The sequence below is a fragment of the Cnephaeus nilssonii genome (genome assembly GCF_951640355.1).
Source record: "Cnephaeus nilssonii genome assembly, chromosome: 9".
Taxonomy (NCBI): Eukaryota; Metazoa; Chordata; class Mammalia; order Chiroptera; family Vespertilionidae; genus Cnephaeus; species Cnephaeus nilssonii.
In genome coordinates, this window is record NC_137080.1 from 85721146 (window position 1) to 85735535 (window position 14390).

Genomic DNA, 14390 nt, shown 5'->3' on the forward strand with positions numbered 1-14390 from the left:
TGTTTGTCTGGAGCTTTTCCATTCAGGGATGATGAAAATGTGACTTCATTACATCTTCACAATATTTCTGTGTAGATTTGTTTAGAAATTGGATGCTTCCTCAATTCCTAGTTTTGGTGTAAATTCTTTACCAAATGGGACGTCATCTTTTACGCTTCCCAATCAGAGGGGCTCGGCAAGGTGGATGCCTTTTAATAACTTGTAAAAATCACAGGGGAAAAAAGTGGTAGTTTTAAATCCTTGCCCCGGACCATGGCAGTTTGGGTTGCTAAATCAGCAATAGATCTTTTTTCCCCTGTAAGACGACAAACAGAGCTCGTGGATTTAACATGGCACAGCCATCCACAGCTGGGCAGGTTGGGGGCATCCCACTAGCTGATGTCGGGCTCTTGGAATTCGGGGGTGTGGATTCCATCCCTTTACAGCAGTGGTTCTCAACTGACGATGAGACCCCCTGGGCGTTTGGCAATGTCCAAAGACGGTGTCACAACCGAGGAGGTGCTGCTGGCAGCCGATGGGTCGATGGGTCGAGGCCGGAGATGCCGCTGAGGTCCCACAAGCAGCCCCACAGCAGTAACCCAGCCCCGCGTGTCGGTGGTGCTGAGCTGGGGAAAGCCTGCTTGATGGCAGGCTTCATAAAACTGTCTGGGTCCTTCCCCTTTTCATCATCCTGTAGTAAAATTGGGGGGTCTGGAACATGGCTTCCGTCATGGGCTGCTGATTGGGGTGTCTTTCCGATTGTGTTCCTTCGGGTCCTCGGGCTTCCTGGGAGGAGCTGAGCAAATCAGCTCGTTTCTGGGGTGCTGGCTCTATTTCCACCAGGGCACCTCTGCTTTTAACTTGGAGCTTTTGAGGAAGACCTGATTTATTTTTGTCCTTTCTAAGTGAAGAAAGAAAGGAAAGGGGGAAAGAAAAGAAAAAGATAGTTACTGGCGTAAAAAAAAGTTTGAAAGCTGGCCCAACCTCCTCATTATACACATGGGGGGGAAAAATAAGGTGGACAGAGGGGGGATGGCCCCACAGCGCCCCTGGTGGACAGGTGCTGCGTCTGGCTCCCAGCTCCCAACTACAGCTGGCAGCTTGGTCCTCCGCAGGCCACCTCACCACCCCTCTTCCGGTTAGCACAGCGGGGGGGGGGGGGGGGGGGGGCGGGGGGGGGCCTTGGGTAGCAGAGCACTTGAGGTTGGTGTGTGCCGAGTTTGCTGTGTAAAGCCCTGGGCCCTGTCGTTAGACACTGTTTCAGGTATCTCATGTTTTACCATCGAGTCACTAACAACCCTAATTTCCTTTTCAGGACTGTAGATGTCATGTCACTCCCTTTCTTCCCCAGGTGTTCAGCTCCCGACAGGCACTGAACGGCCACGCCCGCATCCACGGTGGCACCAACCAGGTGACCAAAGCTCGGGGCGCTGTCCCCTCTGGGAAGCAGAAGCCTGGCAGTGCCCAGAGCGGGTACTGCTCGGTGAAGAGCTCGCCCTCTCATAGCACCACCAGCGGCGAGACAGACCCCACCACCATCTTCCCCTGCAAGGAGTGTGGCAAGTAGGTGGAACTGGTCGGGGACTGGATCTAAGTTTGCAATGGATAATGCTCTCTGTGGGGGCCGGGCCAAGAGGGCCCGAGGTTTCTTCAGTTAGAGAAATAACCTGGACCCTGAATTCTCCCTGATGCCACCCAGGGGCTCTGCATGGGGCCTCAGGGGTGTGGACTTTGTCTCTGACTGGGAATTTGGTCCTTCTGGTGTCTCACAGCCTAATGAGGATGGATGTCTTCAGAGAGCAAACCTCTAGGGACAGAATTTTACTCTTTTCCAAAAATGTTGGAAGAGTAAAATTTTCCAACTTCTGCCCGTCACTCCCAAACCATATTCACTCCCATTGCTCTCTTTGCATCCCTGTGAAGTTTGGAATGGCTCTAAGACACCTACTCAGGAACTCGCTGTAGCAGAGATGGCTTCCCTACCCCTGCTCTCATTCCTGTGCCCAGGCAGACATCAGCAATCAATCGCTGCACTTTTGCTACCACTGTAAGACAAGACTTCAAACCCTTTTCATCATAATGCTTCAAGCTGGCCCAGTCAATTGATCAGAGCTGACTTATGAGAGAACACCTATTTAGCATTCCTGCCCTTTTAAGTATAATTTAAAACAACAGCAAAGGGGGAAACTGACAGTGGGTAGTAACAGTAACACTAGCATTTACTGAGCACTTACTTTGCTGTATACTTCATGTGCATGAGCTCATTGGATCCTCAACCAGAAACCACGTGATACAGATCCTGCTTTTATACTTGTTTTACAAATGAGGGCTGAAAGTTAGGTAAAATGACTTGCCCCACGTCATACCACCAGTAAGAGCGGAGCTGGGATTTGAACCCAGCTGTGTTCAAATGCAGAGCCGGGATCCTGACCACTGCTCCCTCCTGTTGGCTTGCATTGTTCACTTACTTACTTTAGAGAGAAAATATCATTGATGGTAAGATGCACAGGGTTCCCTCCCACGGCATCCAGTATAGAATTCCAGTTCACTCCTCAGTGAGTCTGCCCGACTGGGAGGGGTCAGGTGAGACGTTATGAGTGACATCCTTTAGGACCCTCGCCGAGTTTCTCTTCCCATATCCTCCAGGGCCTCAGACGTGAAGAGTAATATGACCTGGAGAGATGGCCACCAGGTAGCTGCTAGAACTCTACTAGGAAAACATCCCTAGTTGGATGTACGAGGCCAACTTTATGATACACATTTCGCGGAATATTTCAGGGAACTTACTAGTAGCTGCCCCTCATCAGGTACTCACTCCTTGCCTGGCACTCCTCTCAAGGATGTTTGCATGTTTTGATTAATTGAATCTTCACAGTAGCCCTGTGAAGTAGGTCCTATTAGTAGCTTCTTTTTTATAAGCAGAGACACGGGGGCACGGAAAGGCTAAGCGGTTTGTCACAGTGCATAGCTGAGTGGAGATCGGCACCAGGCAGGCTGGCCCGACCCAGGTTCTTAGCCCCTGAGGACACCTGACTCGGCTCAATGGCCCCCATCAAAGTGAGCTGGAGCCAGCGGCGCTCTCCCTCTGAGACGCACAGAGGCGGGGCAGGTGGATTTAGGCGCCAGTCCCTCCTCTCTGCTCTGATGTCCTTCAGAGCCAGGGTGTGCTGGCATCTTCATGCCACGGGGGAAGAAATGGCCCTGCAATGATCACTAGGGTTATTGGCTTGAAATAATGAACCTCCTCGGCCTGACTCCTTACCTCCCACCTGCTTGCTTTGGGGGGGTGGGGGTGGGAGTGGGGGTGTCGGGGTCTCGCCAGTTTCCTCTGAGAGGAGACAGCACCTTCCACTCCTCTGCTCCCGCAGGATGGAGACAACGGGCATTTTAACAAAAATTAGTGTTTTGAGCTTTCCGGCTCTTCCAGGGACATCTGGCTCATCTTATGTTGCTTGGAACCCTTTTCTACCGTAACTCCAGTAAAGATTTATGTGGAAAATAAAATCATTTCTGTGGCTTTCCCAACTGGGAATAACATTAGGCAAATGTTTGCAGAATGCCTTTTAGCTGCTGAAATTCAGTTTTCAGTATGTCCGATTGTGATTCCTCAACTCTGACTCTGGTCTGAGGAATCAGCTTCTGACTTTTTGTTTTGGTTTTCCCTCCTTTAGGAGCTCAGCAATGAGTATAGAGTATTGACGCTATCCCCTCTCCATAAGTAGGCAGTCTCACATCCAGGCAAGCTTTCTGAAAAAGATCCCGATGGGACGTGTTCACATGAAGGCCAGACGTGTCTGCATTGCAGAAAAACTTTATTTACAAAACAGGCAGTGGCTGGCTGCACTGGGCCCACTGCCCTTAGTCTGCAGCCCTTTGTCCCAGGGTTCCTCAGCCTCAGCACTGACATGTGGGTCTGAGCATTTCCTGTTGGTGGACGTGGGACTGCCCTCTGCACGGTGGGATGTTTAGCATCATCCCCGGCCGCTACCCACTAGATGCCAGAAGGAACTCCTCCCATAGTTGTGACCATCAGAAATGTCTCCAGACATTCCCCGATGTTCCCTGGGGAGCAAGGTCACCCCCAGCTGAGAACCACTGCTTCCTTCTTAAGCAGACAGTAGAAAACAATGACAATCGGCCAACAGGAAGGGGTCTCAGGTGAAAAAGACTGGTGGATGCAGCTCGGAAGTCAGGTACAATAAGGACAGAGGGGCCGTGGGCTTTGGCCACACAGAGTTACCGGTGACCTTGAGAAGAGCACTTGGGCTGGAGTGGAGGGGACAGCAGTCCAGGTGTGTGCAGATCCTAAGGAATCCTGACTGCGGAAGAACAGGGCCAGAGGCCGGGGACGGTGGGTTGTTTCTGATGGCAACTGCCAGAGCTCGGTGGCACGGCCTGGGGACTCCCAGGTTGGTCGGAAAGGCTCGGTTAGTGATGGACAGGGTAAGGGCCTGTGTTCCAGGAAGGCCTTTGAGGGTTTTCCCTCGGTTGCCACAGGAAGGAAGCCTGACACACCCCAATGTGTTTCTGTCCCCACCCCCTTTTCTTGTCATGCTCTGAGGAGACAGAGGAGAGGTGACAGGTCCCAAGAGGAGGAAGTCCTAGGAGCTAAGGAGCCGAGGACTCTGTCAAAGGCAGCCCAGACAGATGTCCACCCACGGTCCCCTGTGCTCAGATCTCCTAGGTTTCACACGCTGCTCTTTCTTCACGTTTAGAGTCTTCTTCAAGATCAAAAGCCGAAACGCACACATGAAAACTCACCGGCAGCAGGAGGAACAGCAGAGGCAAAAGGCTCAGAAGGCGGCTTTTGCGGCGGAAATGGCAGCCACGATCGAGAGGACTACGGGGCCGGTGGGGGCGCCGCGGCTGCTGCCCCTGGACCAGCTGGGTCTGCTCAAACCCATCAAGGACGTGGACATCCTCGACGACGACGTTGTCCAGCAGCTGGGCGGCGTCATGGAAGAGGCCGAGGTCGTGGACGCCGACCTCCTCTTGGATGATCAAGACCCGGTTTTGCTTCAGGGCGACACGGAACTGTAAAGGCCTGCTTGTCACTTAGAGACGGCGAAGCTCACGGCCTCCGTCTTCATTCATCAGGAAGCCTGGACTGCCTGCTTGTTCTGTAGCCATTTTAAACTACCTGTTTAAAAAATGGTCGTTTTATTCAGGTTTAGAAGAAAAAAAATCCAGTTTCTTTTCCTTTTATTTAAATTTGTTTTTTTGTGGGAGGTTGGGGGGAATAAATAATTGGCACAACTCTCTCTAAGAGGTGTTTCATCTGGGCTACATTCCCGGGGACTCACTCCGGGCAGGGAGTGAACCTGATGTTGATGTTCTTTTGCTTTCAGATGTCAACCATCCCGATTGCCTTTTATCCCAAAGCTTGTGGTGAGTGTGCGTGTGCGTGTGTCCGTGTGAAGCAGGCTGCCCTCGTCTTGCTAGGGCCGGGGGCCATCCTCTCCCACCGGGAGTTATTTTGGTTCTGCTCTGACCTCATTCTGTAGTGCGCCGTGAACTTGGCGTCTTCGCCGGGAGACTGTGCTCGCGGGTAGCTTTCCAGAGAGCTAAGGAAGCCCCCGTGCCGCGCTTGCCTCTGCACACACGTCATTTGAAGAGTTGGCCAAATGGGAGAATAAGTTTGCTCGCTGCCTTGCCTGTCACGTGGCCTGTTCCTAGGAACTGAGTACTGCACGTTTCAGGCTCACGCTCCCCCGAGGGGAGTGACTGAAGACCGGGTCCATGGAGCAGTGTGGCGGCCTCCTCCGTGCTCACTGTGGGTGCGCAGAGCTGTGTTTCAGTGAGCGCGCACTCAAGGCCCAGCTGGAAGAAAACAACCCCACCTAGTAAGTTGCCAGGGCTGTTTTTAGGGAGGGTGGTTGAGAGGCACACATTGAAGTCCCTGGAATGCCAAGAAGTGTTCTTTTGCCCAAAAACTAGATCGAAAGAGCCCGTTCTGTTTTGCAACACTGCTAGTGGTCAGTGGAGTTCTGAAACGACTCTGTGCCATTCGGAAGTACTGTGAAACCTCACCCACTTGGGATTTTGCTGTAATTCATCTGTGCTGGACCGAAGTTGACCTTGATGCTAACTATGAAGAAAAGGGTTTTCTAAGAAATGTGATAGCAAATTCAAGGGATATAGCACTAAAGGCCAACAAAAACGGTTTCACATACCACTTTAGCTACAATGTTTGCATTCAAACCATGAATGTATTCATTAGTCATTTACCAAAGCACTTCTACAATCTTCCAAGCCACATCACTCTGCCTCCTCCTGTCCCTGTCATCAGGGTTTCTGTTTGTGCTTGAAGGTAATAAACCTGTCATCCTTCAAACATGTCACTTAGCTCAGGCTTTGAGCTGAGACAGACAGACCTGTCCCACTGTTAGGGCAAACGAGCGCACCTTCAGACGGGACAAGGCCCGGCACCGAGAGGACCACTCTGGTGGGGAGGGCCCCCCTTGAATGTGTGACTGCCCGCCCCAGGGAGGCTAGTTCCCCAGCTCCTGTGGGTATGGCAGTCATGCCGGGCCGCTGTGCTGGCACGTTAATAGCTTAACATTAGAGACAGTATCAGCGGAAGCGTGAGGATAAGTTTGTCTCTGCAGAAGCATTTAGCACATATTCATGGCCCACGGCGGCCCCACCCAGGCAGTGTTCTCTGAATCTCAGGAAAGCCAAGGCCAGAAGATAAATACAAAGGTTCTTTTCATTTCAACCATCCTGTTTTCAGAAAAGAGATCTCGGAAGTTTCCTTCATCTTTTCTTGAGGGGGAAACGAGGTGTTTCATGTGCTGCCGTTTCAGACAGGTCCTTCTCGTGTGTTCTGAGCTCAGACCTGCCTGGCACTGTGCATCAACTTCATGGCAGAACTGTTTCAGAACCCTCCCAGGGCGACCCTGGCTGATGGCCCCTGTCCCAGAGACCACTTCCCTCTGCTTGCGGATGTCTGAGAGTGATTCTGGAAAGGTTCTGCTATCGGATGTATGAAAGCTTATCTAACAAAGGAGCCAACACCCAGAAAAATGTTTATAAAGCAAACGTATTCGTTATGTTTGGAGACTTGCCCAGCCGTTCCAGTTTCAAACATTAAAAATAAACTTGAGTTGCCAAGGCAAAAATATAATGCACAATATAATTTTGATTTTCCATGCAGTATAGTGTAAGCATTTTTGACTTGAAATAACCAAAGAACTCCTCCTTAATGAGACAGTTCAAATTCCTGAATTAGTATTTTTGGACAATATCAACTTAAAGAATTGACTTCATAGTAAAACTTTGTACTTTTTTCTTTTTTTTTTCTTTTTCTGAAATGATTCTGCCTGCATGTATGTGTTGTGTTTTAGCTTCCCCCAGCCTTCCCCACCCCGGAGAACTTCTCTTCCTGAAGGTCAAGGTCTTCAACCTGGTCACTGTTTACTATCAGATGGTTTTTTTCATTAGTGAATTTAGATCTCTTTGAGGAAGCTTGTATATAAAAAGTTAACAGATATATTTTATGGAAAAACCCATCTTATTTTCAAATATATTTAACTGCTGTTATATTTTATTAGAGGAAGGTTGTAAATATTTTCTAGGAGTTCTATTGTAAAGAAAAGTATTTTTGAAAAAAAATTAATGTAATAAAAACGAAAACATTTTTAAATAGTGGTGGCGATTGCTTCCTGCTCTGGCTTTGTTATGTTCTATTCTCGGCAAATGACTTGCATGCCTCCCCGTTTCAGGATGTAATTTATTCAGGTTTGCACTATGAGTTGACATCATAATATCTAGTGTACTTAACTGTGTTTTCCCCCGGAATGCAGGCCCCTTGGTCCATACCAAGAGCACTATGTATAGCATATTCATAATTTTTCTTTTGTAATGTGTGTATTTTTAATAAGGATTTTATGTAACATTTGAGCAAAAAGAGGACAGTATTTTCTAGTGATTTTATAACACATTTTGCTAAAAATGTTTCTTCCTAGGTCAGTTTTTGTTAAAAGGCGAACCAAAAGTCTTATTTTACCAGGGGTTTAAAAAAAAAAAGTTTGAAGCTTGAAAGCAAAGTTATATTTAAACATCACATGTAACAAAAAATAAAGATGTTTTATAGACTTGTCCTTAAAAGGTGCATTCCTTTAAAACAAAAGCATCTGGGCATTCCATGTTGGTCTCCCCCCCAAGTGGTAGCATTTTCTTTAAATTATCACAATATTTATTTTCAGAAAGAGAGCCAGGAGAACTCCGCTGAACAGGTTCCGGTCAGAGCCGCAGAAACGTGTGGCCGTTCCACTCGAGAGGCATTCTTCAACTAGAGATATAAAAGCAAACAGCCACTGTCTTATTTATTTGTGAAAACCTGACTCTATTGCATCAGCTGCTCTGAAAATAAAATGTTACCTTTCTGAGTTTCATTTGGCTTAAACATTCCTTATTTCTAGCCACGGAAATGACTTCTCAATGCTGGATAAATGCGAATTTGCCTGTTTGTTGGCTTCTCTAGACCTGTTAGAAGTCGGCTGCTCAGATTTCATGCTCATTAAAGTGCCCGCCCTACCTGGGAGGCCGGGACAGAGATTTCTATACTCAAGCAGTGGATGAGTTGGCGGTCTCTAACCTTTAGGGGCCTCGTATTCACATAGGTATCTCACAGTTTGCATGCATTGCTCATCTGGATCTCCAAATTCTAAAGAGTGTGTTTACTTTTTAATGGTCAACAATAAACTTCAAGAGAAATCTGAATTTCTTGACTTTATACCGAATTGGCTTTAAGTGGGGCACACCTGTTAAGACCTTGATCTTCTAGGTTCTTCTGTTGTTTCACTTTCATTTTGGCTATCAGTGTTAAGCAGCTATTCCCCTGGAAGCACTGCACTAGCCAGTATTGTAAATTTAAGTTCTGCTTCCAGGGGCTCGGGTGTCCAATCCGAAGCCTTCTCCTACTGTTACAGCCATCCATTCAGTCCCCGGGAGCCCCATGTACTAGGCACTATTCCACACTGTATTCTACCCGGGGGAGTTGAGTGTATGAAAATGTCTGTGACATCATTCCTTCCTGCCAAGGAATTCGATACTTAGAGAACACAGGGCCCTGGGAACGGATCCAATTCCACCGCTGGGAAAAGCAAAGGTCATGCTTTATTAATATTGGGAACTGCCTCACCGTTACCCACATATGCTCAGCAATGTAAAATAGGTGCTCAGCAACCATCTGTTAAATTAATTATCGCTAATGTTTCAGGTGTGTGTGTGTGTGTGTGTGTGTGTGTGTGTGTGTAAACAAAACCTCTTCTGAAGTTACCTAAAGTCAGTTCTGAATTTCCACAGACGCCGCCACAGCCAGCTGGCTGCAGTTCGCTCTAGGAATGCGGATGAGTTTTAATGTTGACAAGCAAGACAATTAGGAAGGCATGTTAAGAAATTGAGTAATATATTCCTAAGTGAACCGCAGTGATCTTTGGATCACAGACATTCCTATATCAAGGAGCCCAAGGGCTGATTATGTCCTTTATATAAGAGATACAATCTTTTGAAAAGAGCTGTTCTCCCCCCGACCCCACCCCAAGGGAAGTGTTTGCTTCTGAGTTGTGAAGGCAGGCAGCCCTACATGCTTGCTTTGCATTCCTACATACTGTGACATGCAATACTGATCTCTGCTTGGACTGTTTTGGGTCGTTACTTCCTCTGCTTGTATAATTTTATTTTTGGCAGTATTACCATTTTTAACCACTTTATTGAGATATGATTGACATAAAAAGTTATGCATACTTACTGTATATAACTTGATGAGTTCGGAGATAAGTATTAACCATGAAGCCATCACAACCAAGAGGAAAGGGCTGTCTTCTAAAACAGAACCACTGGCCCTAGCCGGTTTGGCTCAGTGGATAGAGCATCAACCTGAGAACTAAAGAGTCCTGGGTTTGATTCCGTTCAAGAGCACATACCCCAGCTGTAGACTTGATCCCCAGCCCTGGTTCAGGGCACGTGCAGGAGGCAACCAAACATGTCTCTCTCATGTCGGTGTTTCTGTCTCTCCCACTCCCACTCTCTCTAAAAATCAATGGAGTCTGGTGCCATTTTGGGGGTCAGCCCATCTGGCTTTCCAGATGACCTAATAAATTCATAATTCTTTACCCCCAAAAAAAATCAATGGAAAAATATCCTCGGGTAAGGATTAACAAAAAAATTTAAAAAACTGAACCACTGGTGCAATCAAAATATGATATAACTTAGAAATATTTGATGCACATACTTTTATTTTTCCTGATATAAAGCAAGGTGGACTTGCCTCAACTCTCCAGAATTATTTGACCTCCTATTCATCTGCATTAGGTTAGAGGTTTGGAAGTTAGGTGGTAGGGAAGAGACCTATAGTAGGCCAAGCTTCAGAACACTGTCCTTGCCCACAGACCATACCCAAGAGCCCTGTCCACAGCCCCTCTGTTGGCAAAACCAGGGTTTGCCCCTCACAATGACTCCCACCTTGCCCTCAGCTAGTTGGACCAGGGTTGGCACCTGACATCAAGCTATTAGGCCCATAGGCCATTAGGTGTCATTTGGCATGGCTTAGCCCAGAAAAACAAGGGGACCAAATCAAATTCCCTCAATTGAGAGTATGAATGGAGAAACTTGATGAGTCAAAGGCAGCAGGCAGTGGCCACATCAAGGCAGAGTTCTGAGGGCACAGACACTATTTGTAAGCAGAGAGCACCCATCAATAAAGAGACCATGTTTGGCCACAGGAATGGAGAGGGCATCCAGTCCTTAAGGATGCTTTGAGTCCACATATCCAGTTACAAGAACAGTCCAGGCCACACATGTCTTTTAAAGTAAAAAATAAAAAATAGGCCTGGCTGTTTTTTCTCAGTGGTTAGAGCATCAGCCCATGGACTAAAGGGTCATGGATTTGATTCCTGATCAAGGGCATGTACCTTGGTTACAGAGTCAACTCCTGGCCCATTCAGGGCACGTGTAGGAGGCAACCAATCAATGTGTCTCACATCCATGTTTCTCTCTCTCTCTCTCTCTCTCTCTCTCTCTCTCTCTCTCTCTCTCTCCCGCCTCCCTCCTTTTCACTCTCTCAAAAAAAAAAAGAAAATCAATGGAAATAATATCCTCAGATGAGGATTTAAAAATAAAATAAATACCTTTACCTGCAGGAGGGTGGGGAAGTGAGAATCTAATCCTCACAACCAAAGAGGCTTTAAATAGCACTGAGCTGATCATAGGGTCAGCACCAGCCCACTGCATGGGGGGAAAGGCAGCGAACTGGGGTCCTGAAGAGGGTTACTGGTTCAGCTGTAACCAACTCACCATATGATTTTGTGTGAGTCACTTCATCACTGAGCCTCAGTTTCCTCATTTCCTCTTCTGAGGATCAGATTAGGTAACACACCAGGTGTACCAGTTAATAATGCAGTTTTTTTCAATAGATGGAGTTGTTGATATATATGCAATTTGCTATGTATGCTATTTTGTTGTATTGACAGCAAGCTTCAAAACTTCATATGTCAAATTTTCTGAAGGTGTTAACATCATAAATATTTTTACACTTAAAAATGTCGAATTTTGTGCCAAAGAAAGAGCATTTGCGAAAAGTTTTAATTCATTACTTTATTTTGAAGAAAAGTGCTGCTGAATACTTTGGGAAGCTTATGGTGAACATGCTCCATCTCAAGATACTTGTGAATGCTGGTTTAAACACTTTAAAAGTGATGATTTTGATGTGAAAGACAAAGAACGTCCAGGTCAACCGAAAAAGTTTGAAGACCAACAATTACAAGCATTATTGGATGAAGATGCCTGTCAAACTCAAAAACAACTTGCAGAAAGATTAAACGTTGCTCAGCAAACAATTTCCAATCGTTTACAAGCAAGATTTTAAAGGAAGGAAAATGGGTGCCACATCAACTGAACGAAAGACAAATGGAAAACCAAAAAGTCATCAGTAAAATGTTGCTTCAACAGCACAAAAGAAAGTCTTTTTTGTATCAAATTGTGACTAGTTATGAAAAGTGGATTTATTTTGAGAATCCCAAATACAAAAAATCATGGGTTGATCCAGGTCAACCATCAACATAGACTTCAAGGCCAAATGGCTTCAGAAAAAAGACAATGCTCTGCGTTTGGTGGGATCAGGAAGGTGTGGTGTATTATGAGCTTCTAAAACCAGGTGAAACCATTAATACTGATCGCTACCTACAACAAATAATCAATTTGAACCACACTTTGATTGTGAAACCACCAGAATGTTCCAGAAGACATGGCAAAGTAATTTTGCTTCATGATGACGCACCATCACACACTTCAAAAACAGTTAAAGACATGTTAAAAGATCTTGCCTGGGAAGTATTAACCCACCTGCCATTGAAGAACTTGCTCCTTCAGACTATCACTTGTTCCAATCGATGGCACACACACTTTCTGAGCAGCACTTCAAAACGTACAAAGAAGTGGAAAATTTGGTCTCTGAATGGTTTGTCTCAAAACAAGGAAAGTTCTATTGGGATGGTATCCACAAATTACCTGAAAGATGGGGGAAATGTGTAACTAGCGATGGACATTACTTTGAATAAAGCACTTTTGCTGTTTCTCTTGAAATTATTGTGATTTCTTTGATTATAAAATCCGCATTATTAACTGGTACACCTGGTAGGTGAAAGTCATTTGCAAGCTGTACTGTCACCATCGTGTGGCAGCAGGACCGTCCCCCAGCTGCGGGGACTCGAAGGGCAGAGGCAGGCTGAGGAGCATCACAGAAGTGGCAAATAGACTGGTGCAAACTTCAGAAGCAGCAACAGAATTGGAGAGCTGTTGGAAACCCCGCTGGCTGAGACCGACCAGCCAACTTTGAATGTCACAGATCAGAGTGGGAGCCCGAAAAAGGCGCTGGGCAGCCTGTCAGGTGCGGCAGAGCCGAGCACGGCAGAGGTGTGCACAGGTAAAGTGTGGCGTTCCCAGGCTCTGGGATGGGACCACACGGGGCATTTCCGCCACACCTCCGCAGGAATGAGTTCCAGTAAGTAGAGGCCAGTCTAAGGGGCAGGAAAACTGGGTTTTGGTCCTAGATCTTTCATCAATTTGTGTGATATTGGGCAAATCATTCTACCTCTTCCTTGGTTCGTTAGCCTGCAAATTAGCATAGGGAAGGAAAAACAAACAACTTTACATTTGCACAATACGTTAAACGCTACAAAATGTTCCCATAAACTTGGTTTTTAACAAATTTTAATCTTAACAATCTTGTGAGGCAGGTGAGGTAGAAGCAACTTTATGGTACCAATACCATCTATTTGCATTATTATGTGCCATGCATTGTACTCAACATCATACATCAGTATCTCATTTAATCCTCCTAGCAACTATTTGAAGTAGGAAACTATTATTATCATCTGTAGTTGATATATGAGAAAACTGAGGCTCGGAGAGGGGAAGTAACTTGCCCAAGTCACTCAGCTAAATGGGAAACCTGGGCCTACATCCCAGATCTCCTAATTATAAGCCCAGGGTTTTCCGTTATACTAAATGGTATATGTGAAAGCACTTGAGGGAAACAAAGCTTAGAGAACTGCACAAATGGAAGAACATTTTTATTACAGCAAAACCCAGTTACAAGCCTTTTAGTTGGAGCTCAATTATGGTAGATGTTAATAACCAGACACTTTCTGTTTATAACACCTTTTGGCTTGTGGTCCTGGGTGAAGGTCTGAAATACTAGGGTGACCTAAGAAAATGAAGACTTGGGAAGATCCGTGGGACAGTGGTGCACAGGATGGCTGACGGACAAAAATGCCCATTGGTGTGGGGAAGGCAGGATTAAGACCATAACTACTATCTCTAGTGACACATGATCTCGCTCATCTAGGGGAAATGATGAAAAACATAGACTGATGAACAAGAACAGAACCAGAAACAAGGAGGCATCGATCGGACTATCGGGCCTCAGAGGGAGGATAGGGGAGGGTGGGGGAGGGGGGAGAGATCAACCAAAGGACTTGTGTGCATGCATATGAGCCTAACCAATGGTTAAGTTCAACAGGGGGTTGGGGCATCCGTGGGGAGGGGTGTGGGATAGGAATGGGGGGATGAGGACAAATATGTGACACCTTAATCAATAAAGAAATTTAAAAAAAAAAGACCATAACTACAAGGCTACTGCAGTAAGGAAAAGGGATTTTGTAACATTTTGAAAGATACAGAACTAGGAACACAAATCAACCATTAATCCTCTACCCAAAGATAACAGCTGTCAATGTATTTTTTTCCAAGCACGTGTTTATGTTTGCCTCTAAAAAACAAGAACCACACAGGACTAAAAACGATTTGTAGCGGAAAACACTGCAGGACCTTGGTAACTATCTACAAATGGGCTGACGGAACCTCACCAAGACCGGGTACCGGGAGGGAAGCCGGCTGGATTCCCAGTC

General features: G+C 46.3%; 1 protein-coding gene across 16 annotated transcripts in view; it reads left to right on the top strand.

The window, feature by feature from the left end:
* Positions 1-8393, top strand: part of TRERF1 (transcriptional regulating factor 1) — a 210231-nt gene extending 201838 nt beyond the window's left edge. For 13 of the 16 annotated variants that reach the window (XM_079780574.1, XM_079780573.1, XM_079780577.1 and 10 more), the window contains 2 exons: positions 1295-1542; positions 4695-8393. In XM_079780574.1, coding sequence (XP_079636700.1) covers positions 1295-1542; positions 4695-5019 — 573 coding nt within the window. In that variant the 3' untranslated portion in view covers positions 5020-8393. The remainder of the gene's footprint in view (positions 1-1294; positions 1543-4694) is intronic. The other 3 variants (XM_079780565.1, XM_079780568.1, XM_079780571.1) reach the window with 1 other exon arrangement.
* Positions 8394-14390: the final 5997 nt, after the last annotated feature.